The sequence below is a fragment of the Monodelphis domestica genome, chromosome 1 (assembly GCF_027887165.1).
Source record: "Monodelphis domestica isolate mMonDom1 chromosome 1, mMonDom1.pri, whole genome shotgun sequence".
NCBI classification, from domain to species: domain Eukaryota; kingdom Metazoa; phylum Chordata; class Mammalia; order Didelphimorphia; family Didelphidae; genus Monodelphis; species Monodelphis domestica.
The window spans coordinates 272744772-272772513 of NC_077227.1; the positions used below are offsets into that span (position 1 = coordinate 272744772).

At 34.9% G+C, this 27742-nt stretch overlaps 1 protein-coding gene across 1 annotated transcript in view; it reads right to left on the reverse strand.

Annotated features, from left to right (window-relative positions):
* The window catches only part of KCNH5 (potassium voltage-gated channel subfamily H member 5), a 584985-nt gene that overhangs the window by 112345 nt on the left and 444898 nt on the right, over positions 1 to 27742 (reverse strand). The window contains exon 9 of the mRNA XM_001369347.3: positions 20691 to 20943. Within this exon, the coding sequence (XP_001369384.1) occupies positions 20691 to 20943 (253 nt within the window). The remainder of the gene's footprint in view (positions 1 to 20690; positions 20944 to 27742) is intronic.

Here is a 27742-nt window from a genome sequence, read left to right on the forward strand (position 1 = left end):
CTAGAGTGCCAAGCCTCCAGCGGCAATAGGAACCTCTGGGAAGGCAAAGGCACTGGTCTGAAGGGTGTACCTTGTAATCAGGCAGGGCTGTGCCAGGCTCAGAGTGTCAAACACAGGCAGTGGGGAAGGAGCTGGAAAAGGAGCACAGACCAGGCAGCCTGGATAGAGCTAAGAAGACCCCTCGATATTGCTCTAGCCTTCCAGAAGATTTTGGCCTCAGGGAACATCCAGGCCAACCCAGCTGAACCTAATCCCATCAAAAGTCTTCAGAGGTCAGGGAAGCCAAAACTCCAACAACCCTCCCTCACAGACTTCTGGACTTTAATTTAATCCAATCAAAAGCCTCCAGAGGACAGGGAAGCTCAAACTACAACAACCCTCCCCCACAGACTGCCAGGAGAGACCTTCTGTCAAAGCTCCAAGAGAGAAGACTGACAGAAACCCCCAAAACCAAAAAAAAAAAAAGAGAGAGAGAGAGAGGAGCAAGAGCACAGACAAATTTGAGGAGCAAAGAAGGGGTAAATATGAGCAAACAACAGAAAAAGAAGAAAGAAATTACAATAGATAGCTTATGTACAGGTAACAAGCAAAGAGTGAACAAAACAGAGGGGGGGGGATCAGCAAAGGAAAAATCAGAAATGCCAGTGAATTGGATACAGGCTTTGGAAGAACTCAAAATGAATTTCAATACACAATTAAGAGAGGCTGAGAACAATTGGGGAAAGAACTTAAAAACTAAGATAAGTCATCTGGAAACAGAAAATAGTGCCTTAAAAGCCAAAATCAACCAGCTAGAAAATGAAGCAAAGGAGATGAAAGATGAAGCAAAGAGGATGAAAGATGACCTCCAAATAAAATCAGACCAGCAGAAGGAGGACCAAAAAGCTAGGGATGAAATCCAGTCTTTAAGAAACAGAATACAGCAACTAGAATTAAGTGACCTCACAAGGCAGCAGGATACTATAAAACAAAAACAAAAGAATGAAAAAATTGAGGAAAATTTGAAACATCTCATTCAGAAAACAGAAGATTTAGAAAATCTTTTGAGGAGAGACAATTTAAGAATTATTGGTCTACCAGAAGACCATGACCAAAGAAAAATCCTGGAAATAATACTACAGGAAATTATTAAAGAAAACTGTCCCGATATATTAGAACAAGAGGGAAAAGTAGAGATTGAAAGAATCCACAGATCAGGGATGGAGTCAAGATGGTGGTCTAGAAGGAGCAGAAGTTCAGACCTCTGAATACCCATCCTAAACGATCACAAACTGAATGCTACCAGGGGACTGAAAATCAAACTTAACAACAAGACAGATACAAGGAACCCTCCTGCTAGGCTTCATTCAAAAGGTATGCCCCCTGAAAAGTCAGAAAGCAAGAACACTCGGGTTTAAGGGGAAGACAGAAGGAAGGTCCCAGGAACCATGCCCCTTCCCACCCAGAGTGCTGAGATTCCAGTGGCAGCTGTAACTTCTGGGCTGGCAAAGGTGCTGGTCTGAAAGAGATACCTTGTGAGCAGGGCTGTGCCAAATTCAGAGTATTCAACACAGATGGAGGGGAAGAAGCTAGAGAGGGAGCATAGACCTGGCAGCCTGGCCAGGGCTGTGGAGATCCTCCATATTTGCTCCAGCCTTCCAGGAAGTTTTGGACTCAGAGCACACCCAGCCCAACTAAGCTGAACTTAATCCCATCAAAAGTCTCCAGAACTCAGGGAAGCCCAGGCTCCACACCCATCCTCATTGACTGTTGGAATTTAATCCAATCAAAAGCATCCAGAGGAGAGAGGAGCTAAAACCCCAACAACTCCTCACAAGAGTCTACACCAAGAGATCTCCTGTTAAAGCTACAAAAGTGGCTACTGACAGAAGCCCCCGAAACCAAAAAAATGAGAGGAGCAAGAACACAGACAAATACAGGGAATAAAGAAGGGGTGAATTTGAGCAAACAACAGAAAAAGAAGAAAGAAACTACAATAGACAGCTTCTACTCAGCAAACAGAAACAAGGGGGAAAGATCAGCAAATGATAAATCAGAAATCCCAGCAAATTAGATAGAGTTTGTGGAAGAACACAAAACACAATTAAGAGAGGCTGAAGACAATTGAGAAAAGAACTTACAAATTAAGATAAGTCATCTGGAAACAGAGGCACTTGAACTAAAACGAGAAAATAGTGACTTGAAAGCCAAAATCAACCAGCTTGAAAATGAGGCAAAGGAGATGAAAGATGAGGCAAAGGAGATGAAAGAAGAGGTAAAGAGGAAGAAAGACAAACTTCAAAGAAAATCAGATGAGAAGGAAAAGGATGACCAAGAAGCCAGGGATGAAATCCAGTCTTTAAGAACCAGAAATACAGCAACTGAAATTAAGTGACCTCACAGGACAGCAGGACACTATAAAACAAAGCAAAAAGAATGAAAAAATTGAGGAAAATGTGAAGCAACTCATTCACAAAACAGATGATTTAGAAAATCGTTCGAGAAGAGAAAATTTAAGAATCATTGATCTACCAGAAGACCACAACAAAAGAAAAAGCCAGGACATAATACTACAGGAAATTATTCAGGAAAACTGTCCCGAGATCCTAGAACAAGAGGGGAAAGTAGAGATTGAAAGAATCCACAGATCACCTCTTGTATTTAATCCCCAACTGGCAACACCCAGGAATGTTATAGCCAAATTCAAAATCTATCAGACCAAAGAAAATATTTTACAAGCAGCCAAGAAAAAGCCATTCAGATACCATGGAAACACAGTGAGGATAACACAGGATCTGGCTGCATCCACACTGAAGGACTGAAAGGCATGGAATATGATATTCTGGAAAGCAAGGGAACTAGGTCTACAACCAATAATCAAATACCCATAAAAACTGACTATATTCTTACAGGGGAAAGTATGGTCATTCAACACAATAGAAGAATTCCAAGCATTCATAAAGAAAAGACCAGACCTGAACAGAAAATTTGATGTCCAAGAACAGAACTCAAGAAAATCATCAAAACATAATTTAAAAAGAGAGAAAAAGAAAAACAAAACAACAACAGCAACAAAAAATTTTAAGAGACTCAATAAGTTAAAATGATATGTATCCCTATAAGAAAAGAGGTCATTGGTAACTCTTACAAACTGTTGCTATCACCTGGGCAGCTAGAAGAATTGCACATAGAGGGAACAATGACAAACTGTATAGGATGAAAGGAGAAGACATAAATAGATATATAGGTATATGCTGCATAAATACACATACATGTGTGTGTGTATACAACCAGAGCTAAAAAAAAGAGGTTAATACTAAAAGAAACGGTAAAAGAAATAAATGGGGGTAAATTTATATGTCACAAAGAAGCTCATAGCAGAAGGGGGGAGAATATTGATACACTGGAAGGGTAAAGAGGTTGGAGATAGGAAATACTCAACTCTTACATGCTTTGAAACTGTCCCAAAGAGGGAAGAAGAATCCAATCCATTGATGCAGAGAATAGAAGGGTAAAAGATGGGCTGGTGGGAAGGAAAGCAGTACAATGAAGGGAGATGGTGGGGGGGGGGAATTTAAAAAAGACTACATGGGAAAATAAGGGGGAAATAAGAAGGGAGGGGGTAGAAATAGAAGTAAAATTAGGTGGGAACTAGGGGGACTGATTGTAAATATACATTGGTGTACAAGGAAATAGTGAAAGAAGAAAAGGCAGGACGAGGAGTAGAAATCAAAATGCTAGGAAATACACAGCTAGTAATCATAACTCTGAATGGGAATGGAAAGAACTCACCCATAAAATGCAAGTGGATAGCCGAGTGGATTAGAATCCAAAACCCTACCATATGCTATCTGCAAGAAACACACATGAGGAAGATAGATATGCATAGGGTGAAAGTAAGAGGATGGAGACAAATCTATTGGGCATCAACTGATAAAAAGAAGGCAGGAGAAGCAATCATGATATCTGGCAAAGCCAAAGTAAAAATAAATCTATTTAAAAGAGATAGGGAAAGTAATTATATCCTGATAAAAGGCAGTATAGAGAACAAGGAAATATATGTACTCATTATGTATGCACCAAATGGCATAGCATCCAAATTTCTAAAGGAGAAACTAGAGGAGCTCAAAGAAGAAATAGAGAAAAAACTATATTAGTGGGAGATCTGAACCTTCCTCTATCCAAACTAGATAAATCAAACCAAAAAATAAACAAGAAAGAGGTGAGAGAAGCAAATGAAATCTTAGAAAAATTAAAGTTATTAGACATGTGGAGAAAAATAAATAAGGACAAAAAGAAATACACTCTCTTTTCAACAGCACATGGTATATTCACAAAAATTGACCATGTATTAGGGCACAAAAACATTGCAAACAATTGCAAAAGGGCAGAAATAATGAATGCAACCTTCTCAGACCACAATGCAATGAAAATAATAATTAGTAAGGGTACATTGAGAGAAAATTTATTGGAAATTAAACAATATGATTCTCCAAAACTGGCTAGTTAAAGAACAATTATAGAAACAATTAATAACTTAAATGAAGAAAATGACAATGGTGAGACATTCTTTCAAAACTTATGGGATGCAGCCAAAGCAGTACTCAGGGGGAAATTTATATCCTTGAGTACATATATAAACAAATTAAGAAGGGCAGAAGTCAATGAATTGGGCATGCAAATTTAAAAAACTAGAAATTGAACAAAAATCCTCAGATGAAGACTAAATTAGAGATCCTAAAAATCTAAGGAGAAATCAATAAAATTGAAATTCAAAGAACTGTTGATTTAATAAATAAGACTATGAGGTGGTACTTTGAAAAAAAATAAAATACACAAAGTACTAGTCAGTCTAATTAAAAAAAGGAAAGAAAAAAACAAACTGGCAGTATCAAAGATGAAAAGGGAGACCTCACCTCTAATGAAGAGGAAGTTAAGGCAGTCATTAAAAAGTACTATGCCCAATTATATGGCAACAAATATGGCAATCTAAGTGATATGGATGAATACTTACAAAAATATAAATTGCCTAGTCTAAAAAAAGAAGAAATAAATTACCTAAACAACCCCATATCAGAAAAAGAAATTGAACAAGCCATCAAAGAACTCCCTAAGAAAAAATAACCAGGTCCAGATGGATTCACAAATGAATTCTATCAAACATTCAAAGAACAACTAATCCCAAACTATTTGACCAAATAAGCCAAGAAGCGGTTCTACCAAATTCTTTTTTATGACACAGAGTACTGATCCCTAAGCCAGGCAGGTTAAAAACAGAGAAAGAAAACTATAGACCAATCTCCCTAATGAATATAGATGCAAAAATCTTAAATAGGATATTACCAAAAGACTCCAGCAACTCATCACATGGGTTATCCACTATGATCAGGTAGGATTCATACCAGGAATGCAAGGATGCTTCAATATTAGGAAAACCATCCACATAATTGTCCATATTAACAAGCAGACAAAAATCACATGATTATTTCAATAGATGCAGAAAAGGCCTTTGATAAAATACAACACCCATTCCTATTGAAAACACTAGAAAGTATGGGAATAAAAGGGCCTTTCCTAAAAATAATAAACAGTATATATCTAACACCATCAGCAAGCATTATCTGCAATGGGGATAAACTCGAAGCCTTCCCAATAAGATCAGGAGTAAAACAAGAATGCCCATTATTACCTTTATTATTTAATATTGTACTAGAACCACTAGCAGTAGCAATTAGAGAAGAAAAAGAAATTAAAGGCATTAAAATTGACAACGAGGAGACTAAGCTGTCACTCTTTGTGGATGATATGATGATTTACTTAAAAAATCCTAGAGAATCAACCAAAAAGCTAGTTGAGATAATCACCAACTTTAGCAAAGTTGAAGGATACAAAATAAACACGCATAAGTCATCAGCATTTCTATATATCTGCAACCCAGTTCAGAAGCAAGAATTAGAAAGAGAAATTCCATTTAAAGTCACCCGAGACAATATAAAATACTTAGGAATCTATCTGCCGAGACAAACACAGGAACTATATGAACACAACTACAAAACACTCTCCACACAATTAAAACTAAAAGTAAACAATTGGAAAACATTGAATGCTCATGGGTGGGACAAGCTAACATAATAAAAATGACCACCCTACCCAAACTTATCTATCTATTTAGTGCCATACCCATTGAACTTCCAAAAAACTTTTTTACTGAATTAGAGAAAACCATAACAAAGTTCATTTGGAAGAACAAAGGATCAAGGATATCCAGGGAAATAATAAAAAAAAATACAAAGGAAGGTGGCCTTGCAGTCCCAGATCTCAGACTATATTACAAAGCAGTGGTCATCAAAACAATTTGGTACTGGCTAAGAGACAGAAAGGAGAATCAGTGGAATAGACTTGGGGTAAGTGACCTCAGCAAGACAGTCTAAGATAAACCCAAAGACCCTAGCTTTTGGGACAAAAATCCACTATTTGATAAAAAACTGCTGGGAATATTGGAAGACAGTGTGGGAGAGATTAGGTTTGGATCAACACCTCACACCCTACACCAAGATAAACTCAGAATGGGTGAATGACTTGACCATAAAGAAGAAATCTTTAAGTAAATTATGCACATGTCAGACCTTTGGGAAGGGAAAGATTTTAAAACCAAGCAAGACTAAGAAAGAGTCACAAAATGTAAAATAAATAATTTTGACTACATCAAATTAAACAGTTTTTGTACAAATAAAACCAATGTAATTAAAATCAGAAGGGAAGCAACAAACTGGGAAACAATCTTCATAACAAATCTATTGACAAAGGTTTAATTACTCAAATTTATAAAGAGCTAAATCAAATTTACAAAAAATCATGCCATTCTCCAATTGATAAATGGGCAAGGGATATGAATAGGCAGTTTTCAGATAAAGAAATCAAAACTATTAATAAACACATGAAAAAGTGTTCTAAATCTCTTATAATCCTAGAGATAAAAATCAAAAACAACTCTGAGGTATCACCTCACACCTAGCAGATTGGCTAACATGACAGCAAAGGAAAGTAATGAATGCTGGAGGGGATGTGGCAAAGTTGGGACATTAATTCCTTGCTGGTGGAGTTGTGAATTGATCCAACCATTCTGGAGGGCAATTTGGAACTATGCCCAAAGGGCGATAAAAGACTGTCTGTCCTTTGATCTAGCCATAGCACTGCTGGGTTTGTATCCCAAAGAGATAATAAGGAAAAAGACTTGTACAAGAATATTCATAGCTGCTCTCTTTGTGGTGGCAAAAAACTGGAAAATGAGGGGATGCCCTTCAATTGGAGAATGGCTGAACAAACTGTGGTATATGTTGGTGATGGAATACTGTTATGCTCAAAGGAATAATAAATTGGAGGAATTCCATGGCTACTGGAACAACCTCCAGGAAGTGATGCAGAGCGAAAGGAGAAGAACCAGGAAAACATTGTACACAGAGACTGATACACTGGTACAATCGAATGTAATGGACTTCTCCATTAGTGTCAATGCAATGTCCTTGAACAATCTGCAGCATCTAGGAGAAAAAACACTATCCACAAGCAGAGGACAAACTGGGGGTAAAAACACCAAGGAAAAGCAACTGCTTGTCTACAGGGGTTGAGGGGATATAATTGAGAAGAGACTCTAAATGAACACCCTAATGCAAATACCAACATGGAAATGGGTTCGAATCAAGAACACATGTGATACCCAGTGGAATTGCGCGTCAGCTATTGGAGGGATGGTGGGAGGGGGGGGAGAGGAAAAGAAAATGATCTTTGTTTCCAATGAATAATGTTTAAAAATGACCAAATAAAATAATGTTAAAAAGAAAAATAAATGAATAAATAAATGAATGAATGAATAAAATTAAAATTAAAATAAATAAAAAAGTAACTTTCTATCCTCAGAAATCAATTGTTTTGCCTCTAGTTTTGTGATATCTGGATCATGTGATCTGTCACAGTGTAAACTTTTTCATTAGTCATCCAGGAAAATATAGCATTATTGTTATGGCTTAAATATGAAATATCTGGCTTGCTTTTACTCTAATTCATTATTTGATCAGCTTTATGCTCTTCAGCAGATAGACATGCAAATGCCAAAAAATCATAAATGTTTGATATCTACTAATTTTTTCTCATGAGATGCCAATACAAATGTCATTTATCAGATCATGATGGCATTATAACAAAGTAAAAGTTGAGATAAGCAGGGAGGTCCTTTTAGAAAGAACAAATACAATCTCAAGCAACCAAGTGATGAAGTTGAAAATGCACAATCCTACAGTTTTTCAGTAGATGGCCACAAAACAAACTAATGTTTTTAGATGGTCAGAAAACAAAACAAAACATAAAAAGTAAAAAAGTAAGAATTGTAGGAATTGGCTGGAACTCACTACAGTGAACACATATGGTACAATGATTTTCTTTTGAGTTTAGAGTTACACATGTTCCAAATCTCTAGGAGAAAAGTTCCTACATCAGTGATGAAATGTGTCAGGAGATGTCAAAATGGATCAGTATTTTTCTTGTTGTTGGCTCTTAGTCAACTTGTCTTTTTTGTCCTCTCAATCTTCTTAAGAATATAAAATCTTTGTCTCCTTATGAGACCATAATTTTTCTTCCTATGTTATTGGCAGAGAGGAAATCTTTCTCAACTTTCTGAAGCGTTCTTCTTCCATTTCTACTTGTTCAGGGACAATTTTTAAAAATTTTATTTAATTAATTTAGAATATTTTCCTCGCTTACGTGACTCATGTTCTTTTCTCTACATTCTTTTCCTTCCCCTTCCCATAGCCAATACACAATTCAACTGGGTTTTACAAGTATCATTGATCAAAACCTATTTCCATATTGTTAATATTTGCAATAGAGTGGTCATTTAGAGTCAACATGGCCAATCATATCCCCCTCAAACCATGTGATCAAGGAAATGTCTTTCTTCTGTGTTTCTACTATGTGGATATCGTTCTTTTTCATAAGTCCCTTAGAATTGCCCTAGATCGTTGCATGCTGCTAGTAGAGAAGTCCATTACATTTGTTTGTGCCACAGTGTAACAGTCTCTGTGTACAATGTTCTCTTGGTTCTGCTCCTTTCGCTCTGCATCACTTCCTGGAGGTTGTTCCAGTTCACATGGAACTCATTCAGTTTGTTATTCCTTTTATCATAATAGTATTCCATCACCAACAGATCCCACAATGTGTTTAGTCATTCCCCAATCAAAGGGCATCCCCTCATTTTCCAATTTTTTTTTGCCACCACAAAGAGCATAGTTATGAATACTTTTGTACATGTAGTTTTCCTTATTATCTCTTTGGGGTACAAATCCAGCAGTGGTATGGCTGGAACAAAGGACAGGCAGTCATTTAAAGCCCTTTGGGCATAATTCCAAATTGCCTTCCAGAATGTTTGGATCAATTCACAACTCCACCAGCAATGCATTAGTGTCAGGGACAATTTTTAATGAATATTTTTGTCTGTTACATTATATGACTCAAGTTTCTAAATCTTCATTAGATTTTGTTATAGATTTCTATGAGGACCTTTTTCAGGAGTGGTGTACAAAAAGGTATGGATCTTGAATTAGAAACTGATTTGCCAAAGAGGATTTTACATGATTAGATTTTTTTAAAGCAATTTGCACTTATTTCTCAAGGGCAAGTTAGGGGTTGCTATCTGGCCTTATTGAGCTTCTAAGGGATCACACATCTTTGTATCATAATTAGTATAATAGAACTTCTTAAACTTTTATTAAACACAAGTTGTACTCAAAGTACTTTTTTACCTTGATGTCCTTTTCAGAATTTATTTTTTTAATGATGCTTGCCAAGTTATAAAGTTATGGATATACTCATGTTCCAACTTTGTTCTCTACTTTCTTCAAACTAATACAGACAGGGAACAGAGGGTCCACAATGATGGGCAGTTGTTGAACAAGGATATTTGATTTTTTGATAGTTTAAAGATACTCGGCCATTAACCCAAGGTAATGATGTCTGGTCAGAGTAACTAAATAGAATACATGTTGATTGTCATTTGCCCAGTTAAGTTTCAAGGCTATTTTCCCAGTTGTCAAAAGAAAGTACTGCTCTGAGGTCTATGGCACTGTCTCATCTTTTACCTTCTTATAGTTTCCCCTCACTGAGCCTACCGTAACAAAAAACAAAACAAAACAAAAAACCACCAAATATTTTTTAAGGAGCTCTCAGACCAGGTTTCATCTGTCACACACACACACACACACACACACACACACATATATATATATATGTAGGACTCCATTCTTATTAAATTTTATTATGTTTGTTTCCCATTAATATCGATTTGAACCCAGATTCTGACAATAAAACTATTGGCTTTCCTGCCCAGCTTTGTGTCATCAATACATTTGATAAGCATACATTCCAAATCTCCCTTAAAATTATTAATAAAAACATTTCACAAAAGAGTCAAATTCAGAGCCTCTTGAGAGGCCTCTAGAAATTTCCCTCCAAACTGTCATACTAAATCATTTGTGTGTGTACATACACATGGACATGCATGCATGTGTGTGTATTTTAAGTTGTACTTAATACAAATTCATGGTTTTTCATAAAATCTTTTTTATTTTTTTCTTTGAATCTGGAAATGTTTCTACTTATTGATTGTTAATTTCCTGAAAAGGAAAAGGAAACTTCCCTTTTACATTGGTCACAATATGAATATGCTTAGTTGATTAAGTACAATTCCACATAATCATAAACAACCCAATTTTTTTCTATCTTATCTACAAAGTAATATTTAAATACTAGTATAAAATCATGGTCTCCATGTTTCATTGTTTTATTGAGCCATACTGAAATTGGCTTGTCTGGCTAGCATTAAAATATAGCTTTATTGAAATTAATAACATTTTTATGAAATAGAGAATATTGTATGAAATGAAGTAGCATGAAGAAAGTAAAGCCAAAAGAATAGTAGCTCCAATTTTAGCTTAAATTATAATGGAGCCATGAAGATTTGGCTGAGCATTGAAATTTAGAGTGAGGATAGTATCTATAGTCTCTCAGTTACAATTGTATTTAGTTAGCAAGTATATTAGTTAAAACAGGAAGGTACAAGATGGTATATTTTCTTCCCTGACCAAATTTATACCAGGTCAATATCTTGGAAAGTCCAATTAGAGAGGTGTCCCAAGTTTGTAGGTCTTTTCATATCTCAAAAGGCTTTTTTTACATTAACAAGAGAAAATCTTTGAGGTATTCGCATCAGGTGCATTTTTTGGTCCTTCTTCCAAATTTCAGAATTGCTAATTATGTATTCAATAAGTACCATAATGAAAATGAAGACAACACTTCTTTTGAATTTTGTATTTGGATGTCAAATTTTCTGTTTAAGTCTGGTATTTTCTTTAGAAATGATTGGAAAACCTCTATTTTGTTAAATGACCATCCTGAAAGAATAGAGTCAGTTTTGATGGGTAGGTGATTCTTGGTTGTATATCCCATTCCCTTGCCTTACAGAATATCATACTCAAAGCCTTCTGGTCCTTCAATGTGGAAGCTACCAAATCCTGTGTTATTTTGACTAGGGCTTCATGATATCTGAATTGTTTCTTTCTGGCTGCTACAGTATTTTCTTCTTGGCCTAGGAGATCTTGTATTTGAACAATGCTGAGAGTTGTTATTTGGGGATTTATTGCAGAAAGTGATTTGTGGATTCTTTCAATTTCTATTTTATCCTCTTATTCAAGAATATTGGAGCAGCCTTTCTAGGATAATTTCTTACAATATTATGTCTAGCCTTTTTTATTTTGTTATGACTTTCAGGTAGTCCAGCAATTCTTAAATTGTCTCTCCTGGATCTGTTATCTACGTCAGTTGTTTTTTTCAATGAGATATTTCATATTTTCTTCTATTTTTTCATTATTTTGATTTTGTTTATGATAATCTTGATGTCTCGTTAAGTCATTAGCTTCTATTTGCTCAATTCTAATTTTTAAAGACTGAATTAATCCCATGGTCCATTCTAATGTTAATAGAACTCTTTTCTTCATTGGATATTTGTGCCTCTTTTTCCAACTGAATGGTTTTGCTATTTAAGATGTTTAATTTTTTCCATTACTTTCATTTCTTTTCCCCGTTTTCCTTCAACATGTCTTATTTGATTTTTTAAATTTCTTTTTGAGTTCTTCCAGTGCTTGAGACAAATTTCCATTTTTCTTTGAAATTTTGCATGTGGTTGCTTGTATCTCACAGTCTCTTGTTGATTCTGTGCTTTTCTCTTTATTACCATAGAAATTTTCTAGGGTTAGGAGTTTGTTTTGGTGTTTGTTCTTTTACCCAGCCTTTTTTTTTATCTAGGGACTGGGAATTCTGAAAGATGATGATTTATGATTTTATTTCCTCTGCTGCAGGCTTGCAGGTCTTAGCATTGTGAATTATTTTCCCCTGAGACTAATTCTTCAATGTAGCAGTGCAGGCTTGAAAGGGCTGAGCACTATGGACTTCTGGTCAGGGCCTGAGACTTCAAGGGTTGAGACAGATGTGCCCTTTTGTTAGTGTAGTCCAGGTCCTGTGATTCCAAAGATAATCTATACCTAGGCTTGGAACCTGGTACAGTAGATGGTAGGGGTGGTTAACCAGTACTTGGTCTATATGCAATTTTGCTTCCACTTATCCCTTATTTTATGAAAATCAATTCTCTCTGACTTTCCTTTCAAATTGTCTTGCTGTTGGATTTTTACTCCTTTCATTTTGATGAGGTTTTTAAAAGATTGGTTTGGAAGTACTGTCAGAGTGGTTTCAGTTTTTGCTGCTAGTAAGTCGCCATTTTGGCTCTGCTCCCTGATCTGGGTTCTTACAAACTAATGGACACAGTTATCCTTTGGATTGTATCTCTTGCATATTCCTTCCACAAGTTAGTATGAACTTTCTGCTTTCTCTTCAAATGCCACCATCTCTAATACTTCCCTTTGTTTTTCTTCCTGAGCAGATGACCTCATCTCCTACTTCACTAAGAAAATCAAAGCCATTTGTCACAGTTACCCTTATTTCCTCCATTTTATATCTCAAAAATCTTTTATAAGTTTACTAGTCATTTTCTCATTTATTCTTATCTCAAATCAAGATTAGGCCTTTCTAACCCTCTTATTTGTGCCTTTAATTTCATTCCTCCCATCTCTTCCATAAGTTTTCTCTTAGTGAGAAAAAGAAAAATTAAATTCTCTCTCTCATATATGATATCTTCAGCTTTTACTAGTTTCTTTTTACTGTCTCTAAAATGCTCATTTCTTCTATTTTTTTTTCAAAAAATACTTCATTTTTTGCTGCCATCCCCTTATACTACCGTTCTATATCTCTCTTCTCTTTCATTTCTCAAAGTGAAAGAAAAAAAGCATTTATAATTACTTTGTTCATGCACTTTTCATCCATTTACTTATCAGTCTATGCAATCTGGTTCCCAAGCTCATAATGCTGTTAAAACCACTCTCTCAAAGGTTATAAATAATCTTCTAAACTAGATGGAATGACTTTGGCTCAGCCATCCTTGACTTTTCTCCAGATTTGAACATTGTTGACAACTCTTCTTAGTCTATACTCCTTCCACTCTTGACTGCCTACGTATTGCTTTCTCCTTATTTTCACTCTACTCCTTTGACATGCCTACCTTCTCAGCTCCATTTTCTAAATTAAATTTATTCAACACATAATTATTAAGCACCTACTATGTATAAGACAATGTGCTAGTTTCAGGTGACAAAAAAAAATCTTGACTTAATCTATTTGAAAAAAAGCATGCATATATATGTATGTATGTATGTATGTATTTATATACAAATATATCTATATGTATATATTTTAAATTTTGATATCCAGAAGAAAAATACAAAATGTATAGTCAAATCAATTTTTAAAGACTGATTAAGTTGCTTGGGAGTGGGATTGTGTGTATGGGAAAGTATTTATTACATATACATCACTTGACATTGAACCTGTGAACATAGAACTCATTTGAGGTGTGGTTACAGGGAGCAGGAAGTAAATCAAATGATAGCTTCCTTTTTAAATGTGTTATTCTTGCTAACTTGGTGCTAAGAAGTAGCATATCATTATGAATAGAAACTAGTCATGATATCAGGAATACCTGGATTCAAGTTCTATTTTTGATACATATTGGTTATAAGTTTGGAAATGGTATTTTAATGATCAGTTCCTATGAAAACTCTTTAATATTGAATGTTTTATGCTTTGAATTCCCAAAATTAATGAACTCATAAGTTATATACCTTCCCCCTACAAAAATGGTATTTTTTTCCATTTCCATGATCATCTTTTTGTGAAATTCCTTATTAACCATTTTAAAACATTTTTCTATATAAAGATTGTTCTTAGATTTCATGGTCATCATATAAACCATACTCTTAAAGTGGATTACATTTGTTAAATGCATCATATGTAAAACAAAGATCTTCAAATTTTTTCCTCTGCTATGATATGGCAAATTCTATACAGTAGGTTGAAAGCAATACCCTTGAAAAATTTCTCTTACTATGAGGTGTAGGAGATCCTAAGTTCCTAAAGTATATATCACTGAGAATTGTCAGGCAAGTTCTGAATGGCTTACAAAGGCTGACCCAAGTCCAAAGAAGGTCCTAATGAACCTTATAACCTCCATTTGACAAAATTTTTTTTGTGGTCATAAAAATTACTTAAAGCCATGAATTAAGGTGTATATTGGTTGGGATATATGCCATTGGAGGGAGAACCCACACTAGTTGACTCCATGAACCTTTTCAAGAACCAAAGTATACTTAAACAGAATACTAATATTGATGAAGGTACTTGAAACAGTAAGTCTAGATAAAAATAAACTCACGCTCCCAAATAGATATAGCCAACCCCACTCCTAAAAGAGAAAAATAAAGAAATCCTAGCCTATCCAAATTAAGGGGACATATAGAGGATGAGTCTGTTATAGTTTCTAGTGGTTCTATGAGGCAATGAAATAGGAAGAGGAATGTGGCCATATAATAATGAAAATGCATCATATGATACATTTTGACATATGTCCCAGATATGATTGATGTTTTTGTTAGAAATTTAACTACAAATGTACCAGGTAATGATTTTAGTGTGTCATGTTACACCTTGCTTATCAGTATAAACCTTTTGATATTCTTTTTCTCTATTCCCATTTAGAATATTGCAACAATATGAAATTTCTTCCTCAATCTTTCCTGGAAAGGATGAGGTATTACTGTCATATTGGATACTGCAGTAATATTTTTAAATACCATTGTTTTTAACTATGGTACTTCAATGCCCTTATTTCTGGTGGGAATAATTATTTTCCCTTGTTTTAGAAAATAATCAGAACTTTAAAGAAGATACACACACACACACACACACACACACACACACATATGGTAAGATACATTTTGTACTGTATCAAGAAACCTAAGGTCTACACCAGTACTGCCATGTCTATTTAAATTTTTGTATATAACTTTCCTTTTTGAGGCTATTCCTCCCTCTATCAAAATAAGGAAGTTAGACAAAATAAAAAAGATACATAATAGAAATATAATAACAAGTGTTGGGGGTGGGGTTTCCTAAGAGTTAGAGGGCAGAATGGGAATTGTACATATCAAATGGGGCAAATTCCTACAATGTCAAGTCCAGGGGAAATGTCAAGGAAATGGTAAATTTCTGCTACTCCTTTTCAATGTGAACCCCAAAATCACCTCAGTCAACAAATACTTGATATCCCTGCCAAATTGGAAGTCATGCTGCCCAAGAGCAATGCTGCTTTAGAATATAAAACGTTTGTAAAATATGATTACGATGATTAGTAAGATCATTTTATAAGATAGTGAAAAGAAATGGAAACAAAAATAAGCCTCCAGAAAGTTTAGTGTCAGACATATATAAGCCACATTATTTCACAATTATACATAGATGGAATTGACAGCTGCAGTTCACATCCCAATGAACTAATGGGACATAACAATTTAACTGAATTTCTGTAATAGTCTATTTCTATCATCAGTGATAGCAGAGCCACCAGATTTGAACCAAAATATCTTAGCTCTCTATGTTCCATAAGAAGAAATATAAATGGAACTTGGGAAGCAATTGGAAGGAATACCTGGATCAACTCAATCTTTCAAAGTACAGAAGGATTTCTAACAATGTATCTCAAGAAGGAGATAATTTAAAAAATAATGCAAAAAATCCGGATAAGATTTTTATTCTCCCTCACCAAGACAAAGATGATACAGATGTTATCAATAGTTAATCAATATACCTACTAACTCACTTTATAATATCTAGTTTTATGAGAATCATCATCTTTTAAGAAATTATGAGAATTAAACAGTTCAGCTTTTTGTATATCTGGGGACATACTCAAAGTCTTTCCAACATGGTAGAACATTTCAGTGCTTGGACTCCATTTGGAATAATATTAGAATCTAGGGTCACCCCCACACCATGATGGAGCACAAGAGTAGGAGTTTGTGGATTACATATTACTTAGTATATCCACAACTATAACAATACATTGCATTTATAAAGTTCTGTTATATCTTTCAAAACTTACAATAACAAGTTTATAGACGAATAAACTGAAACAGAGAAGTTAATTGACTTGCTCAGGGTTGCACAGGTAGCGAATTTCTGAGGCAGTATTTGAATTCAAGTCTTCCTGACTCCAATACCAACAACTCTATCCATTGGGCTGTGTAGACAACAGTACATCTATCTGGGACAAGCACTGCAAATAGAAAACTATTTTGATGCAGAATTGACTAAAAAGATGACAGGAAGCATTTTGGAAACTTTGTTACCACCTTCAATGATTCCAAGCTGCCCTTGAGGGGGCAAAAGATAAAACAACAAACAAAAACATTTTAAATGAAATCTTTTCTAATGGCAATATGATTATGAATCTTAAAGCATAAAAAATCTCAAAAAAATCAGATAAGCTGGTCACCTGAAGGGCAATGGTAGGTGATAGATGGTAGGGGTGGATAGGTCTCAGAATATTTCCATTGATAATGTATAGGAAAATAGTGGTATAAGGAGTGAAATCAGAAAACATGGGAGTTAATCACATAATAATGTCAAAGATAATTGATAGATTGCCTGAATCCTTACATGGTAATCATAAAATGTAAAAAAAAAAAATAGAGGTATAGTCCTTTAGTAGATTAGAGTAGAATGTGAATAAATCATTGAAGAGGATGAAAGATGTAGATGGGTTGCTATCTGTACCAATGAAGGAAATACTGACTTTATTAATGATATCATGGAACTACTGAAATACTAAGTAAAAAGTTCCATTTTTCCATAGCCCACTGGGCAAATGCCTGGTCACCTGGAATAAAAAGTCCTCCTCTAAGAGAGGCACAGTGAATAAGAGAGCAGTGGGATGGTGATTTCCATTAATTTCATTTCATCAAGTAGAAAGATGATAATACATTTCACTCTGATACTTCTGCGTAAGAACAATTGAATGGTTCTAGTGAAAATGTCTCAGTGTGTACCTTTATTACATCATACTAGTAGACAATCTACTTTTTAATTTTTTAAATGAAACATTTATCTGTTGGGCTTCACAGTGCAAGTAAATAGTCCAGCAGAGATAACTAATCTAGGAACACTATACCTAGGTTTCTCTTACTTAGAATAAGATTGCTAAATTGAGGATATGATTAAGAAAATGAAACAGAACTCTAACAACATGTGGACCTGTAGTTAGAGTAATTCATTATATTGATAGTTCACCAAGCTTTGGGTTTGATATTATTTTCCTCCTTTCTTGGATGGAATAAAAATGAAAAAAAAATCCTCCTATTGTGAACCTGTGACAATGGTTTGTTTGTGTTTTCTTCCCTTAACTGTAAGTAACCCCAGAGTGCCTTACCATGAATGTGTCTTAATGTATTCCCATTCACCCAAAGTATTGTCCTGGGGAAATATGTATTTTATGAGGAATTAAATATAACTCTTTTATACTCCAGTAAACAAAACAAAAAGCAGGAACTCTGGACAACATTTCATATACCTCAAGTGCCAGCTCTGAAGTGCTATAAGAGGTTGATGTAATAAAAACTAAAACAAAACAATCCCTGGAAGGCATTTAGTTATAACAGAAGTATCATTTTCAAACACTTCAGGGATAGTTCTCAAACTTCTTTTGGATCCTTTTGTACTAGATAGAACTTTCTCCTATAATAGAAAGACAGACCTCTTACATTTTCTGCAGTGCCAAATTTTCCCATGAAGACTCATTTCTCTTTCAATTCTGCCTGTTTCTAAAATTGGGCTTGGTTTAGCCATTTGCTTATTTGTGAGAGATTCAGAGTTGTCGTCATTGCTGTTGCTTTGGAAGAAACTCGATTCTATTCCTTTCTATTACTAAAACATAGCAGTTAAACTGTAATAGCTAGAAAGGAAGCTAAGTATATTTTTGTGGCAAAGTGCATATAACGTTATTTTTATTGCCTTTTTATATTAAATCTGTTAATGAAAGTTAAAGCTAGACACATTTCCATGAAATATTGGTATTTGAAATTTCTTTTAAACCATAACTGACACTTTGCAGAAAAGATGATTATCAGAACACCCATAACATCTTGAAATTATTAAGGACCTAAAAATCATTTGATCTAGTTCAGTGGCAGTTAGGTGGCACATGAGAGGGCTAGACTTGGAGTCAGGAAATACTCAATTTAAATATAGTCTCAGTCACTTAATATCTGGGCAAGTCATCTCTCATCTCTCTGTATTTCCACTACTTATCTGTGGTATGTAGCATAGTAATAGTACCTATCTCCCAAGATTCTGATGAAGATAAAATGAAATCCTATTTGAAAAGTGTTTTCAAAATCTTATCAAGCTTTATAAATGCGAACAGTCATTATTTTTGTTGTGTTTTGTTATGTTTGTTGCATTTTTAAAACTAATTTGTAATTTGCCTCTGACGAATTTCTATTCAGTCACTTCTTGAGTATAGCTGGTGATAGAAAACTCATTGTCTTTGAAGGTAGTCAGTTATTCAATAAATTCCTGTATTGAATTAAAATCTTTTTTTTCCAAACCTTATCTTCTGTTTTATTATTAATTCTAAGAGAAAAGAGTGGGAGTGGCATGGGATAACCAATTGAGGCTTGCCCAGGGTCCTACAACTAGGAAGTTTCTGAGTCCAGATTTGAACCCAGATCCTTTGCATTCCAGGCCTGGTTCTCTGTCCACTATGCTAGCTAGCTGCCCTTTAAATTAAAATTTTAACAAGTAATTTCCATGTGTTGGTCCTATTTATTTCCATTCAAGATTCATCTATTACTTCATTATTATCTTTTTAACATATATATGGAATTCACTCTTCTACTATGAGTTTAATATTTAAGAATATGCATGTACCTTTCACAGAGAAACAAATATAATGTAGTAGGGAAAATGTTCTTTTCATTGTCAGAAAACCTGGGTCAAGCCCTAGTTCTGATGCTTAATGTAAGATCTTGCGCAAGTTATTTAACCTCTCTGAGACTCAATTACCTCATCCATGTGAAGTAGAGATAAGAATACTTGTACCACAGGGTCATTGTGAAGAAATGTTTTATAAAGTATTATGTACGTATATATTATTATATTTTCCATGAAACATTCATTTTCTCTTTCATTCAGTTTATTTTATTCAATATATTCTCACTCAACCTTTTTCTTTTAATAATAATAACATGTCAAAGCTGGAAGAAACCTGAGAAGTTCTTTAGTCCAAATCAATTTGAAAAAAAATGAATCCTCTACAGACTATCATAGACAAGTATTCATCCAGATTCTGCATAAAAATATCCAGTAAGGAGTTATACATTATCTCCTAAGGTAGTCCATTCTACTTTTGGACAGCTATAATTATTGAAAAACTTTTTTACAATGAATTTTTTGCTACTGTCTACATGCACATTAGTTTTAGTATGCTTCCCTTTTCAACAAATCATCTTTTTTCCTAGTTGATATTCAAAAAATAAAACCAGTTTTCAAAAATGTTCCAAAAAAATTTAAACTATCATCTCATCTAAAATGAATTTAATTATATTGTGATCATTCTTTCATAACAGCTGCCCATAATTACCTCCTGCAATGATTCTACTTTACTACTCAGTGCCAAGTCCAATTTATTTTCTTTTTATGTTAATACCAGTGGGGATGCTATTTATGAGGAAATTTAAAAAATTTTTGAATGAGAAGTAAGAAATCTAAATCATAGCACCATCTCTGTCACTAACCATCTTTACATCCTTGGACCTCAGTTTCCACATCTGCAAAATGCAAAAGTTTGACCAAGTTATTTCAAAAGCCTCTTATTTCATTATTCATTCTTAAAACTAAGGAATATTGTGGTGATAAAGTATGTTAAGGCTGCAAGTCTCAGTAGCCTAATAATATGCATCCCACAAAGCTGTAGGAACCATTTCATTTATTTTGTTGTTCAGTCTTCTCTTGTTTCTAAGTCCAATTTTTATTAGGCTACTTTGGTCTTTAACCAATGCTAATTTTTCTTGACTCAAATATCTTACCTGTGTCACACTAACCTCTATCCTTCATCAGGAATCCAACTTCCCACATCATCAAATTCAGGCAAATTCCCCTTTTAGCAAAGTTGAGAAACAAAATATTCTTCAAATATTCTATTATGTTAGGAAAGCTCACAGTACCTAAAATAGCCACCACCTCATCATCCTGTATAACTTCGAGGGATCCTGATACCACAAAGCAGAGGGCATCCACACTTTCTCCAGCATGGTAGATGAGGTCTCCTGGAGCACAGTGAATTGTTTGGAATTCCACTGCCAAGGCGCGTAGGCATCCATCACTGGCCAGCCGGAAGGCAGGATGCTCATTAAAAACCTTGCGGTTCAGATGCACACAGATATCTGCTCTCATGTCCTTTGGACAAATGGAGAGGACCTGAAGATAGTGAAAAATGATAGAGAAAGAGAGAGGAATGGGGAGAGACAGAGAGGTAGAGGCAGAAAGAAAAAGATAGAGGCAAAGGTAGAGAGACAGAGAGAGAGAGAAAGAGACAAAGACAGAAAGATAGAGACCAAGACATGGAGAGACACAGAGAAAGGCAGAAATATAAAATCAGAGATCAATAAAGACAGATACAGAGAAAGAGACACACAGAGAGACCCAGAGATAGAAACAGACAGAAAGAAACATAAAGTTAAGAGAGACAGAGTCAAAGAAAAAAGAATATGGACATATAGAAAGTGGGGAGGAAGAAAAGGAGAGGAGAGGAAATCAGAGAATAGACAAAGAGAAGAGGGAAAATGACAGAAAAGTGGAGAAGAGAAGAGTAGAGAAGAGGAGAGAAGAGAAGAGAAGAGAAGAGAAGAGAAGAGAAGAGAAGAGAAGAGAAGAGAAGAGAAGAGAAGAGAAGAGAAGAGAAGAGAAGAGAAGAGAAGAGAAGAGAAGAGAAGAGATGCCCATGTCACAAATAGGGATAAATATCAAAAACATTTTAGCAGAATCACCACGACCAAAAACAATTTTTCCAGTTGATGTTTCAGAAACTCTTTGTAGCTAAACTTACATCAAAATATCTGCGTTTAACTCTATATAGCAGGTGAATTCATGTTACCTACCTAATCAAGGTCAGCATACAGCAGAAGTAACTTGGCATGCTGGTAATGCCTGACATTATGTGACTACCTATACACTCCCTGCTATGAGCAGGAATTTTTTCCCTTGAAATATGAATTCCAATCTAGGGAAATAAAAGGTATTTACAAGCACCATGGAGGGCTTAGGCAGCTGGAAATGTCAGCAAGATAGGCAAATCTTTTTGCACCCCAAGACGAGAGCATTCTATTCTCTGGTTTCAAAGGACTTCCAAGGACAATGCTAAGAAGCAAAAACTAGTCAACTTTTTAAAAAAATAAATATGAGGCCTGTGCTTAAAAAACTGAAGTAGTCAGAAGCAGACCTTTATTGCCTAGAGCTCTCAATCAGGAAATTAGATACTAGATGAAAATGGAGATCAAATTTAATTGTAAAGTGAGAAGAATGTCAGGAAAATGAAGAGGTTATCCAAAATCCCCTTCAGGTATGATCATACAAAGTGAATTTGAAATCTCTTCAGTGTGCTATTCCTATCATTGAAATAATTTTGATATCTCTTTTATTTTTAATTGATTTATTGTTTATTTTTAACATCCTCTCCTTTTTATTTTGAGTTCCAGATTTTCTTTCCCCTCACTCATACACTGAAAAGGCAAATAATTTTATATCCATCATATATGTGAAATCATACAAATATATTTCCATATTGTCCATATTGCAAAAAGAGAAAGGCAGAAAATTATATTTTGTTTTGCACTCTAGAGTTGATTATTTTTCTCTCTAGAGATGAATAGCATGTTTTCTCCATGAGTCCTTTGGAATAATCTGGAATCACTATACTGATCAGAGTAGTAAAGTTTTTCACAATTGATCATTATTACAATATTGCTGTTACTGTGCAAAGTTCTCAGGCATTACAGATATCCTCTTCCCATATAGGAATGTAAACAATTCAGCTCCATCTAGTCCCTATGATTACTCTCTCATCTTTACCTTTTTAAGTTTCTTTTGAGTCTTCTTTTTGAAGGATACATTTTCTATTCAGATCTGGTCTTTTTATGAGGAATGCTTGGAATTCTTCTATTTCATTAACTCTACATTTTTTCTCAAACTATTCCTTCACTTTGAACTTTACAGTACAGTTAGGATCTGCTCACTTGCAGACTCTGTACCAAGCTTCAGACTTTTTCATGCTGCTAATTTCAAAGCTTGTTCTGGAGATCTTCATGGTTTTGATTTTTCCAAAAGAAGTGAGGTGTATTCATTGCTCTCCTGGTCTGCCCCCTGGTATTTCTCCAGGGAGGGACCTTCTTCCTCCCCTCCAGGGAGGGACCACAAATATTCTTTCCCAATTTGGAATTGCAACCCAGAATTGAATAGGAGCAAAAGAATTGTCAACCAGTGGCAGCTGTATTCAGTTCCAGCAAAGGGTTCCCAATAATCTTTTTCTGACCAGTTGACCAACCACCTTAACATCTCTGGACATAGAGATCCTGATGCTGTTGCTGGTACTGTTACTCTCCCCACTGCAGTCCTTCTGTCATGCTCCATGCCTGAACCCACCTCAATGTTATAGATCTCTCATATAGATATCCAAATTGTCTCAAGCAGAAAAAATCTCTCTCTCAACTTTTGTTGGCTCTGCCACTCCAAAATTTATCTGAGATTCTATTTTAAAGTTGTTTGGAGGGGATTGCCCCCACTTCACTATCTTATCTCATTTTATATCTATTTTAAATCCCTCATTTTTCCAGTTGTCTCTTCCTTTTCTTTCAAACTGAACACTTCTCTGACCAAGAAAAAGAGATTAAGCAACACTATCTGATTAAAAGACCACATCTAACACGATGAATAATATTTTATTCTAATATTCCTCCACCTCCCTGGTATAAAAGAGGAGTGATAATTCATTAGCTATTTTCTGAGACTTTCAATGGCTTTTTCATTGGAGTTCAATGACCTTTATTTCATGGAACCTTTAATTATATGTTGTACTCATTGTATACATTGCAATGAATCTTGACTGTTTATTTCTCTCCATATTAATTTGTACAAATGTTTCCATTTTTTCTGAAAATTTTCATGTGGGTCATATATTGATGCATAACAATATAATATTAAAATCATTTGCAATCATTTTTCAACTATTTCCCCCAATTCAAAATCCTCCTCTTTCTCCCTTTGTTTCCAGGTCTTTGCAAAAACGAGTGGTGCTATGAATTGAATTTCAGTGTGTTGTACTTTCTGTCTTTTACTTCCTTTGTGCCTAAGTATGCCTAATTGGATTACTAGGTGAAAGAGTGTCTTTATTTGATACCATACTACCATATTAAAATCCATAATTATAGCACTTAATAGTACCATGAAACTAAGCCAGAAAATTTTTAAGCACCTACAATGTGCCAGGCAGGCAGTTAGGTAGAACAATACAGTACTAGGATTGAGACTAAGAAGATTCATCTTCCTGAGTTCAAGTTCTGGTCTCAGACACTTATTAGGTGTGTGACTCTGGGCAAGTCAATTAATCCTGTTTGAATCATTTCTTCATCTATACAATGAATTAGAGAAGAAAATAGCAAATCACTAGTATCTATGCCAAGAAAGCCCCAAACAAGGCCATGAAGAATCAGAAATGGCTTTAGTGACTAAATAACAACAAAGCATGTCAGGAATTGTGCTGATCACTAGAGATATAAAGAAAGACAAAAACAGCCCCTTCCTGTAATGAATTTTTAATTTAATTGAGGAGACAAGATACAAACTATAAACCAACAGGATGTATAAAACTTAACTTAGTGCTAATAGAAGGGAAAAGACATTGACATTAAAGGGGAATGGGAAAGGTGTCTAAGTTGGTGGGATTTTGGAAATGAAATGAAGAAAGGCACCTAAATTGCTTGTTCTAGAAGTGCCCCTCGCTAGCTCACTGATTCTAGATCACTGGATTTGACTCTAGAGCACTGGATCCATGGGGGGGGGGGGAGAGCATTGATCAGCTTGTGTTTTGGTGGAAGCTATTTCACCCCTTATCCTGTGCCTTATTGAAATGCCCAAATCCCATGTACCTTCAATGCTGCACCCTACTGTGGAATCCCTTCATTTATATGAATTGTTTTTGGCCTTTTGAAGAAATATATATCAGTAGGCAATGAGGAGAAGAAGAGACCTGCATCTACCCTGCCACAATGTTTACCCAAAAGTCTATGATTGGTGTTTTGATGTTAAAAGATGACTCTATTGCAAATATGAATAACATGGAAATAGGTTTTGAACAATGATATATGTATAATCTAGTAAAAATGCTTGTCACCTCTGGAAAGGCGGATAGAAGAGGGGTGGAAAAAATCATGAATCATGTAACCATGGAAAAAAATTTTAATAAAATTTTAAAAAAGAAATTAATTCATACTACTAACTGGGAGGTCAAATACTAAAGCTAGAAATTAAATATTTTGGCCAAATAATGAGAAGACTGAACTCAATGGAAAAAATATCAATGTTGAGAAAGATTGAAGGCAAAAAAGAGGATGGCAAAGGGTGAGATAGCATCATGGAAACATGAATGTGAGCTTGGGCAGACTTCAAGAGATAGTGGAGGATAGAAGGACTTGGCATGCTATTTAGGCCATGAGGTCACAAAGAGCTGGACATAACTGAAGGATTGAAAAACAACAATAGATAAAAGCTAGTATCTTTCATCTATACAAGAAATTTGAATCAATTTAACAATCACTTATTAGATTGCCCCTTAGCTTTCCTGCATTAAACTAAATCATATAATCACAGAAGTTTAGAGTTGGGACCTCAGCAGCCATCTAATCCAACCCATAACTAAAAAAGAAAGCTTACTCCAATATACCAAACCAGGTCATTCAATTTCTTCTTAGAGAACTCTAATAAGGGCATACCTACTAACTCCTGGTGCTATGCATTCTACTTTTAAATAATTCCATTTTAAAGTTGTCTCTTTGTAGCTTCTTTGTTCACTGGTTCTGTTCTCTGAAACCAGATAAATTATATTTAAACCTTATTTAACTCATAGTCCTTCAAATAAATAAGGAGTTATCATGTTACTACTAACTTTTCTCTTTTCTAATCTAAACATTCTTAGGTTTTTTTCAACTCATTTTCATATGTCATGGACGCAAAATCCTTCACTATCATGATTACTCTATAGATGTTTTTCAGTTTATCAGTATATGTCTGGCATTATCCAAAGACAAAAATGTAGGACAATTGGCATGAGCTAGAGGGTGGCTATGGATGATCTGAGGCACAGGTAGAGAATCTGGTGCTGGGAGCCATCATGAGGAGAGGAATCTCTGTGTGGAATATTTAGGAGTAATTTCTCTTAGAAAATTTCTCAAACACAAGAGAACAAGTATATAAGACAGTGTAACCCAAGATTACTGAACAAAGCCATAGGAGACCATGTTAAACCAAAGCTAATATCCTGATCATATACATTAAGTGCTAGGGATATAAAGAAAGATAAAAAATAATTGCTCTCAAGGAACTCACAATCTAATGGGGGAGACAACATGCACATAGTTATGGATAAACAAGGTATATACAAAATAAACTGGACAGAGAGATGGCAGTAGAATAAAAAGGGATAAGGAAAGGCTTATTATAGATGATGTGATGGCTTCTAGTGTTCAGTTTTGGTCAGGTCACAAATGATTCAACCACATTTTAGGACATTTTTAAAGTTCAAAAGCCTAAACAACTTTTTCTGAAAAAAGGAGGCTTCCAGATCTGATAGCAATACTTCTTAAATCATTAGACCTGTGTTGGTGAACCTATGGTACACATGCCAGAGCATGCTGGATGGGGCTGCTTCCCTCCTACTCTCCACATGCTCCTGAGGACATTTATCACATCACCTGATCCTCTGTCCAGAAGCCCAATGGGAGAATGTCCTCCCTCCCACTGTCTAGGGTAAGGCAGTGGGCTCACATACTGGGTGAGGGTTGCAGTTTGGGCACTCAGTCTCTAAAAGGTTCATTTCTTCATCACTGGATTAGACTAATGTAGATTATGATAGTTAAGCCTTTCTTTGTCATTATTTGTAATGGATTATCGTATGTTTTTTAAAAAATTAAAAATTGAATTAACATGTAATCTTTGTCATATTTCTTTATCATTAATTGTTTTTGCTTTTTGGGGGGTATTCAAATTGTTAAAATTTTCTTATCCTGAAAATGAGCTGAATCCATTTAACATTTTATCATGCTATCTATCTTATTTTATTTTTATTTAATCATCTCCATGGTCCTTCCTTGTGGATATCATTAAGCAGTTTCATTAAAACAAAATTCTAAAGGCAAAAATTTTATTTATACCTTTGAAAATCATTTATCTTTAAAAAAAGTATTCCTTAAAGATTCATGACAGATTTTAAAATATGGTATCCTATCTACAACCCCAATATTTGTTTTTCTGTCTTCTCTTACATGTTTTCTTTATAAGAGATCAATGCTTATCTTTCTCTGTAGAAATCTTTACTGACTTACTTCTTAGAGTACCTTGGAAATTAGCCTCAGGTGATCCTTAGGGACAGATATGAGTAGGATATAAGGTAGTTTTGAGATTCTCCAGTGCCCAAAAAAAAGTGATTTTGCTTCATTTTTATTCCATTCCTTTTAGTATGTTTTATTTAATTTAACACCATGGCTTTCTAATGGGCCCAGTGGACAGTTTAAAAAAATAGAATTTGGTGGGGACTAGAAGATAGAAGTTGTGGGGAATAAGATTAGGAGAGGGCATATTACAAGTTTTAGCTATTATTAGATGTTTCTGTATTGAACATTTTCTCATTTAAAATGAAAAAAAGGCATTGAAATGGGAAAGAAAAAAATTATATTAAAATATGGCATGGAATAATTTAATGGGGAAATGGATAACACTGTTTCTATCCATTTACCTTGTGAGGTTTAATTGTTTAAGATTCATTTTTGTAATTTGAGCCACTTTATTCTTTTTTATTCCTTCCTTTAGGATTCATGTACCAAATGAAACCTTCTGAGTCTTACAATTTCTGCCTCTTAATGACACACTAAAGGAGCCTTTCTATTACTTAAGTACAGGTATTTTTCTTTTGGCTCTACTCTGCCAAACAAACCAACTCATTTATTATTTT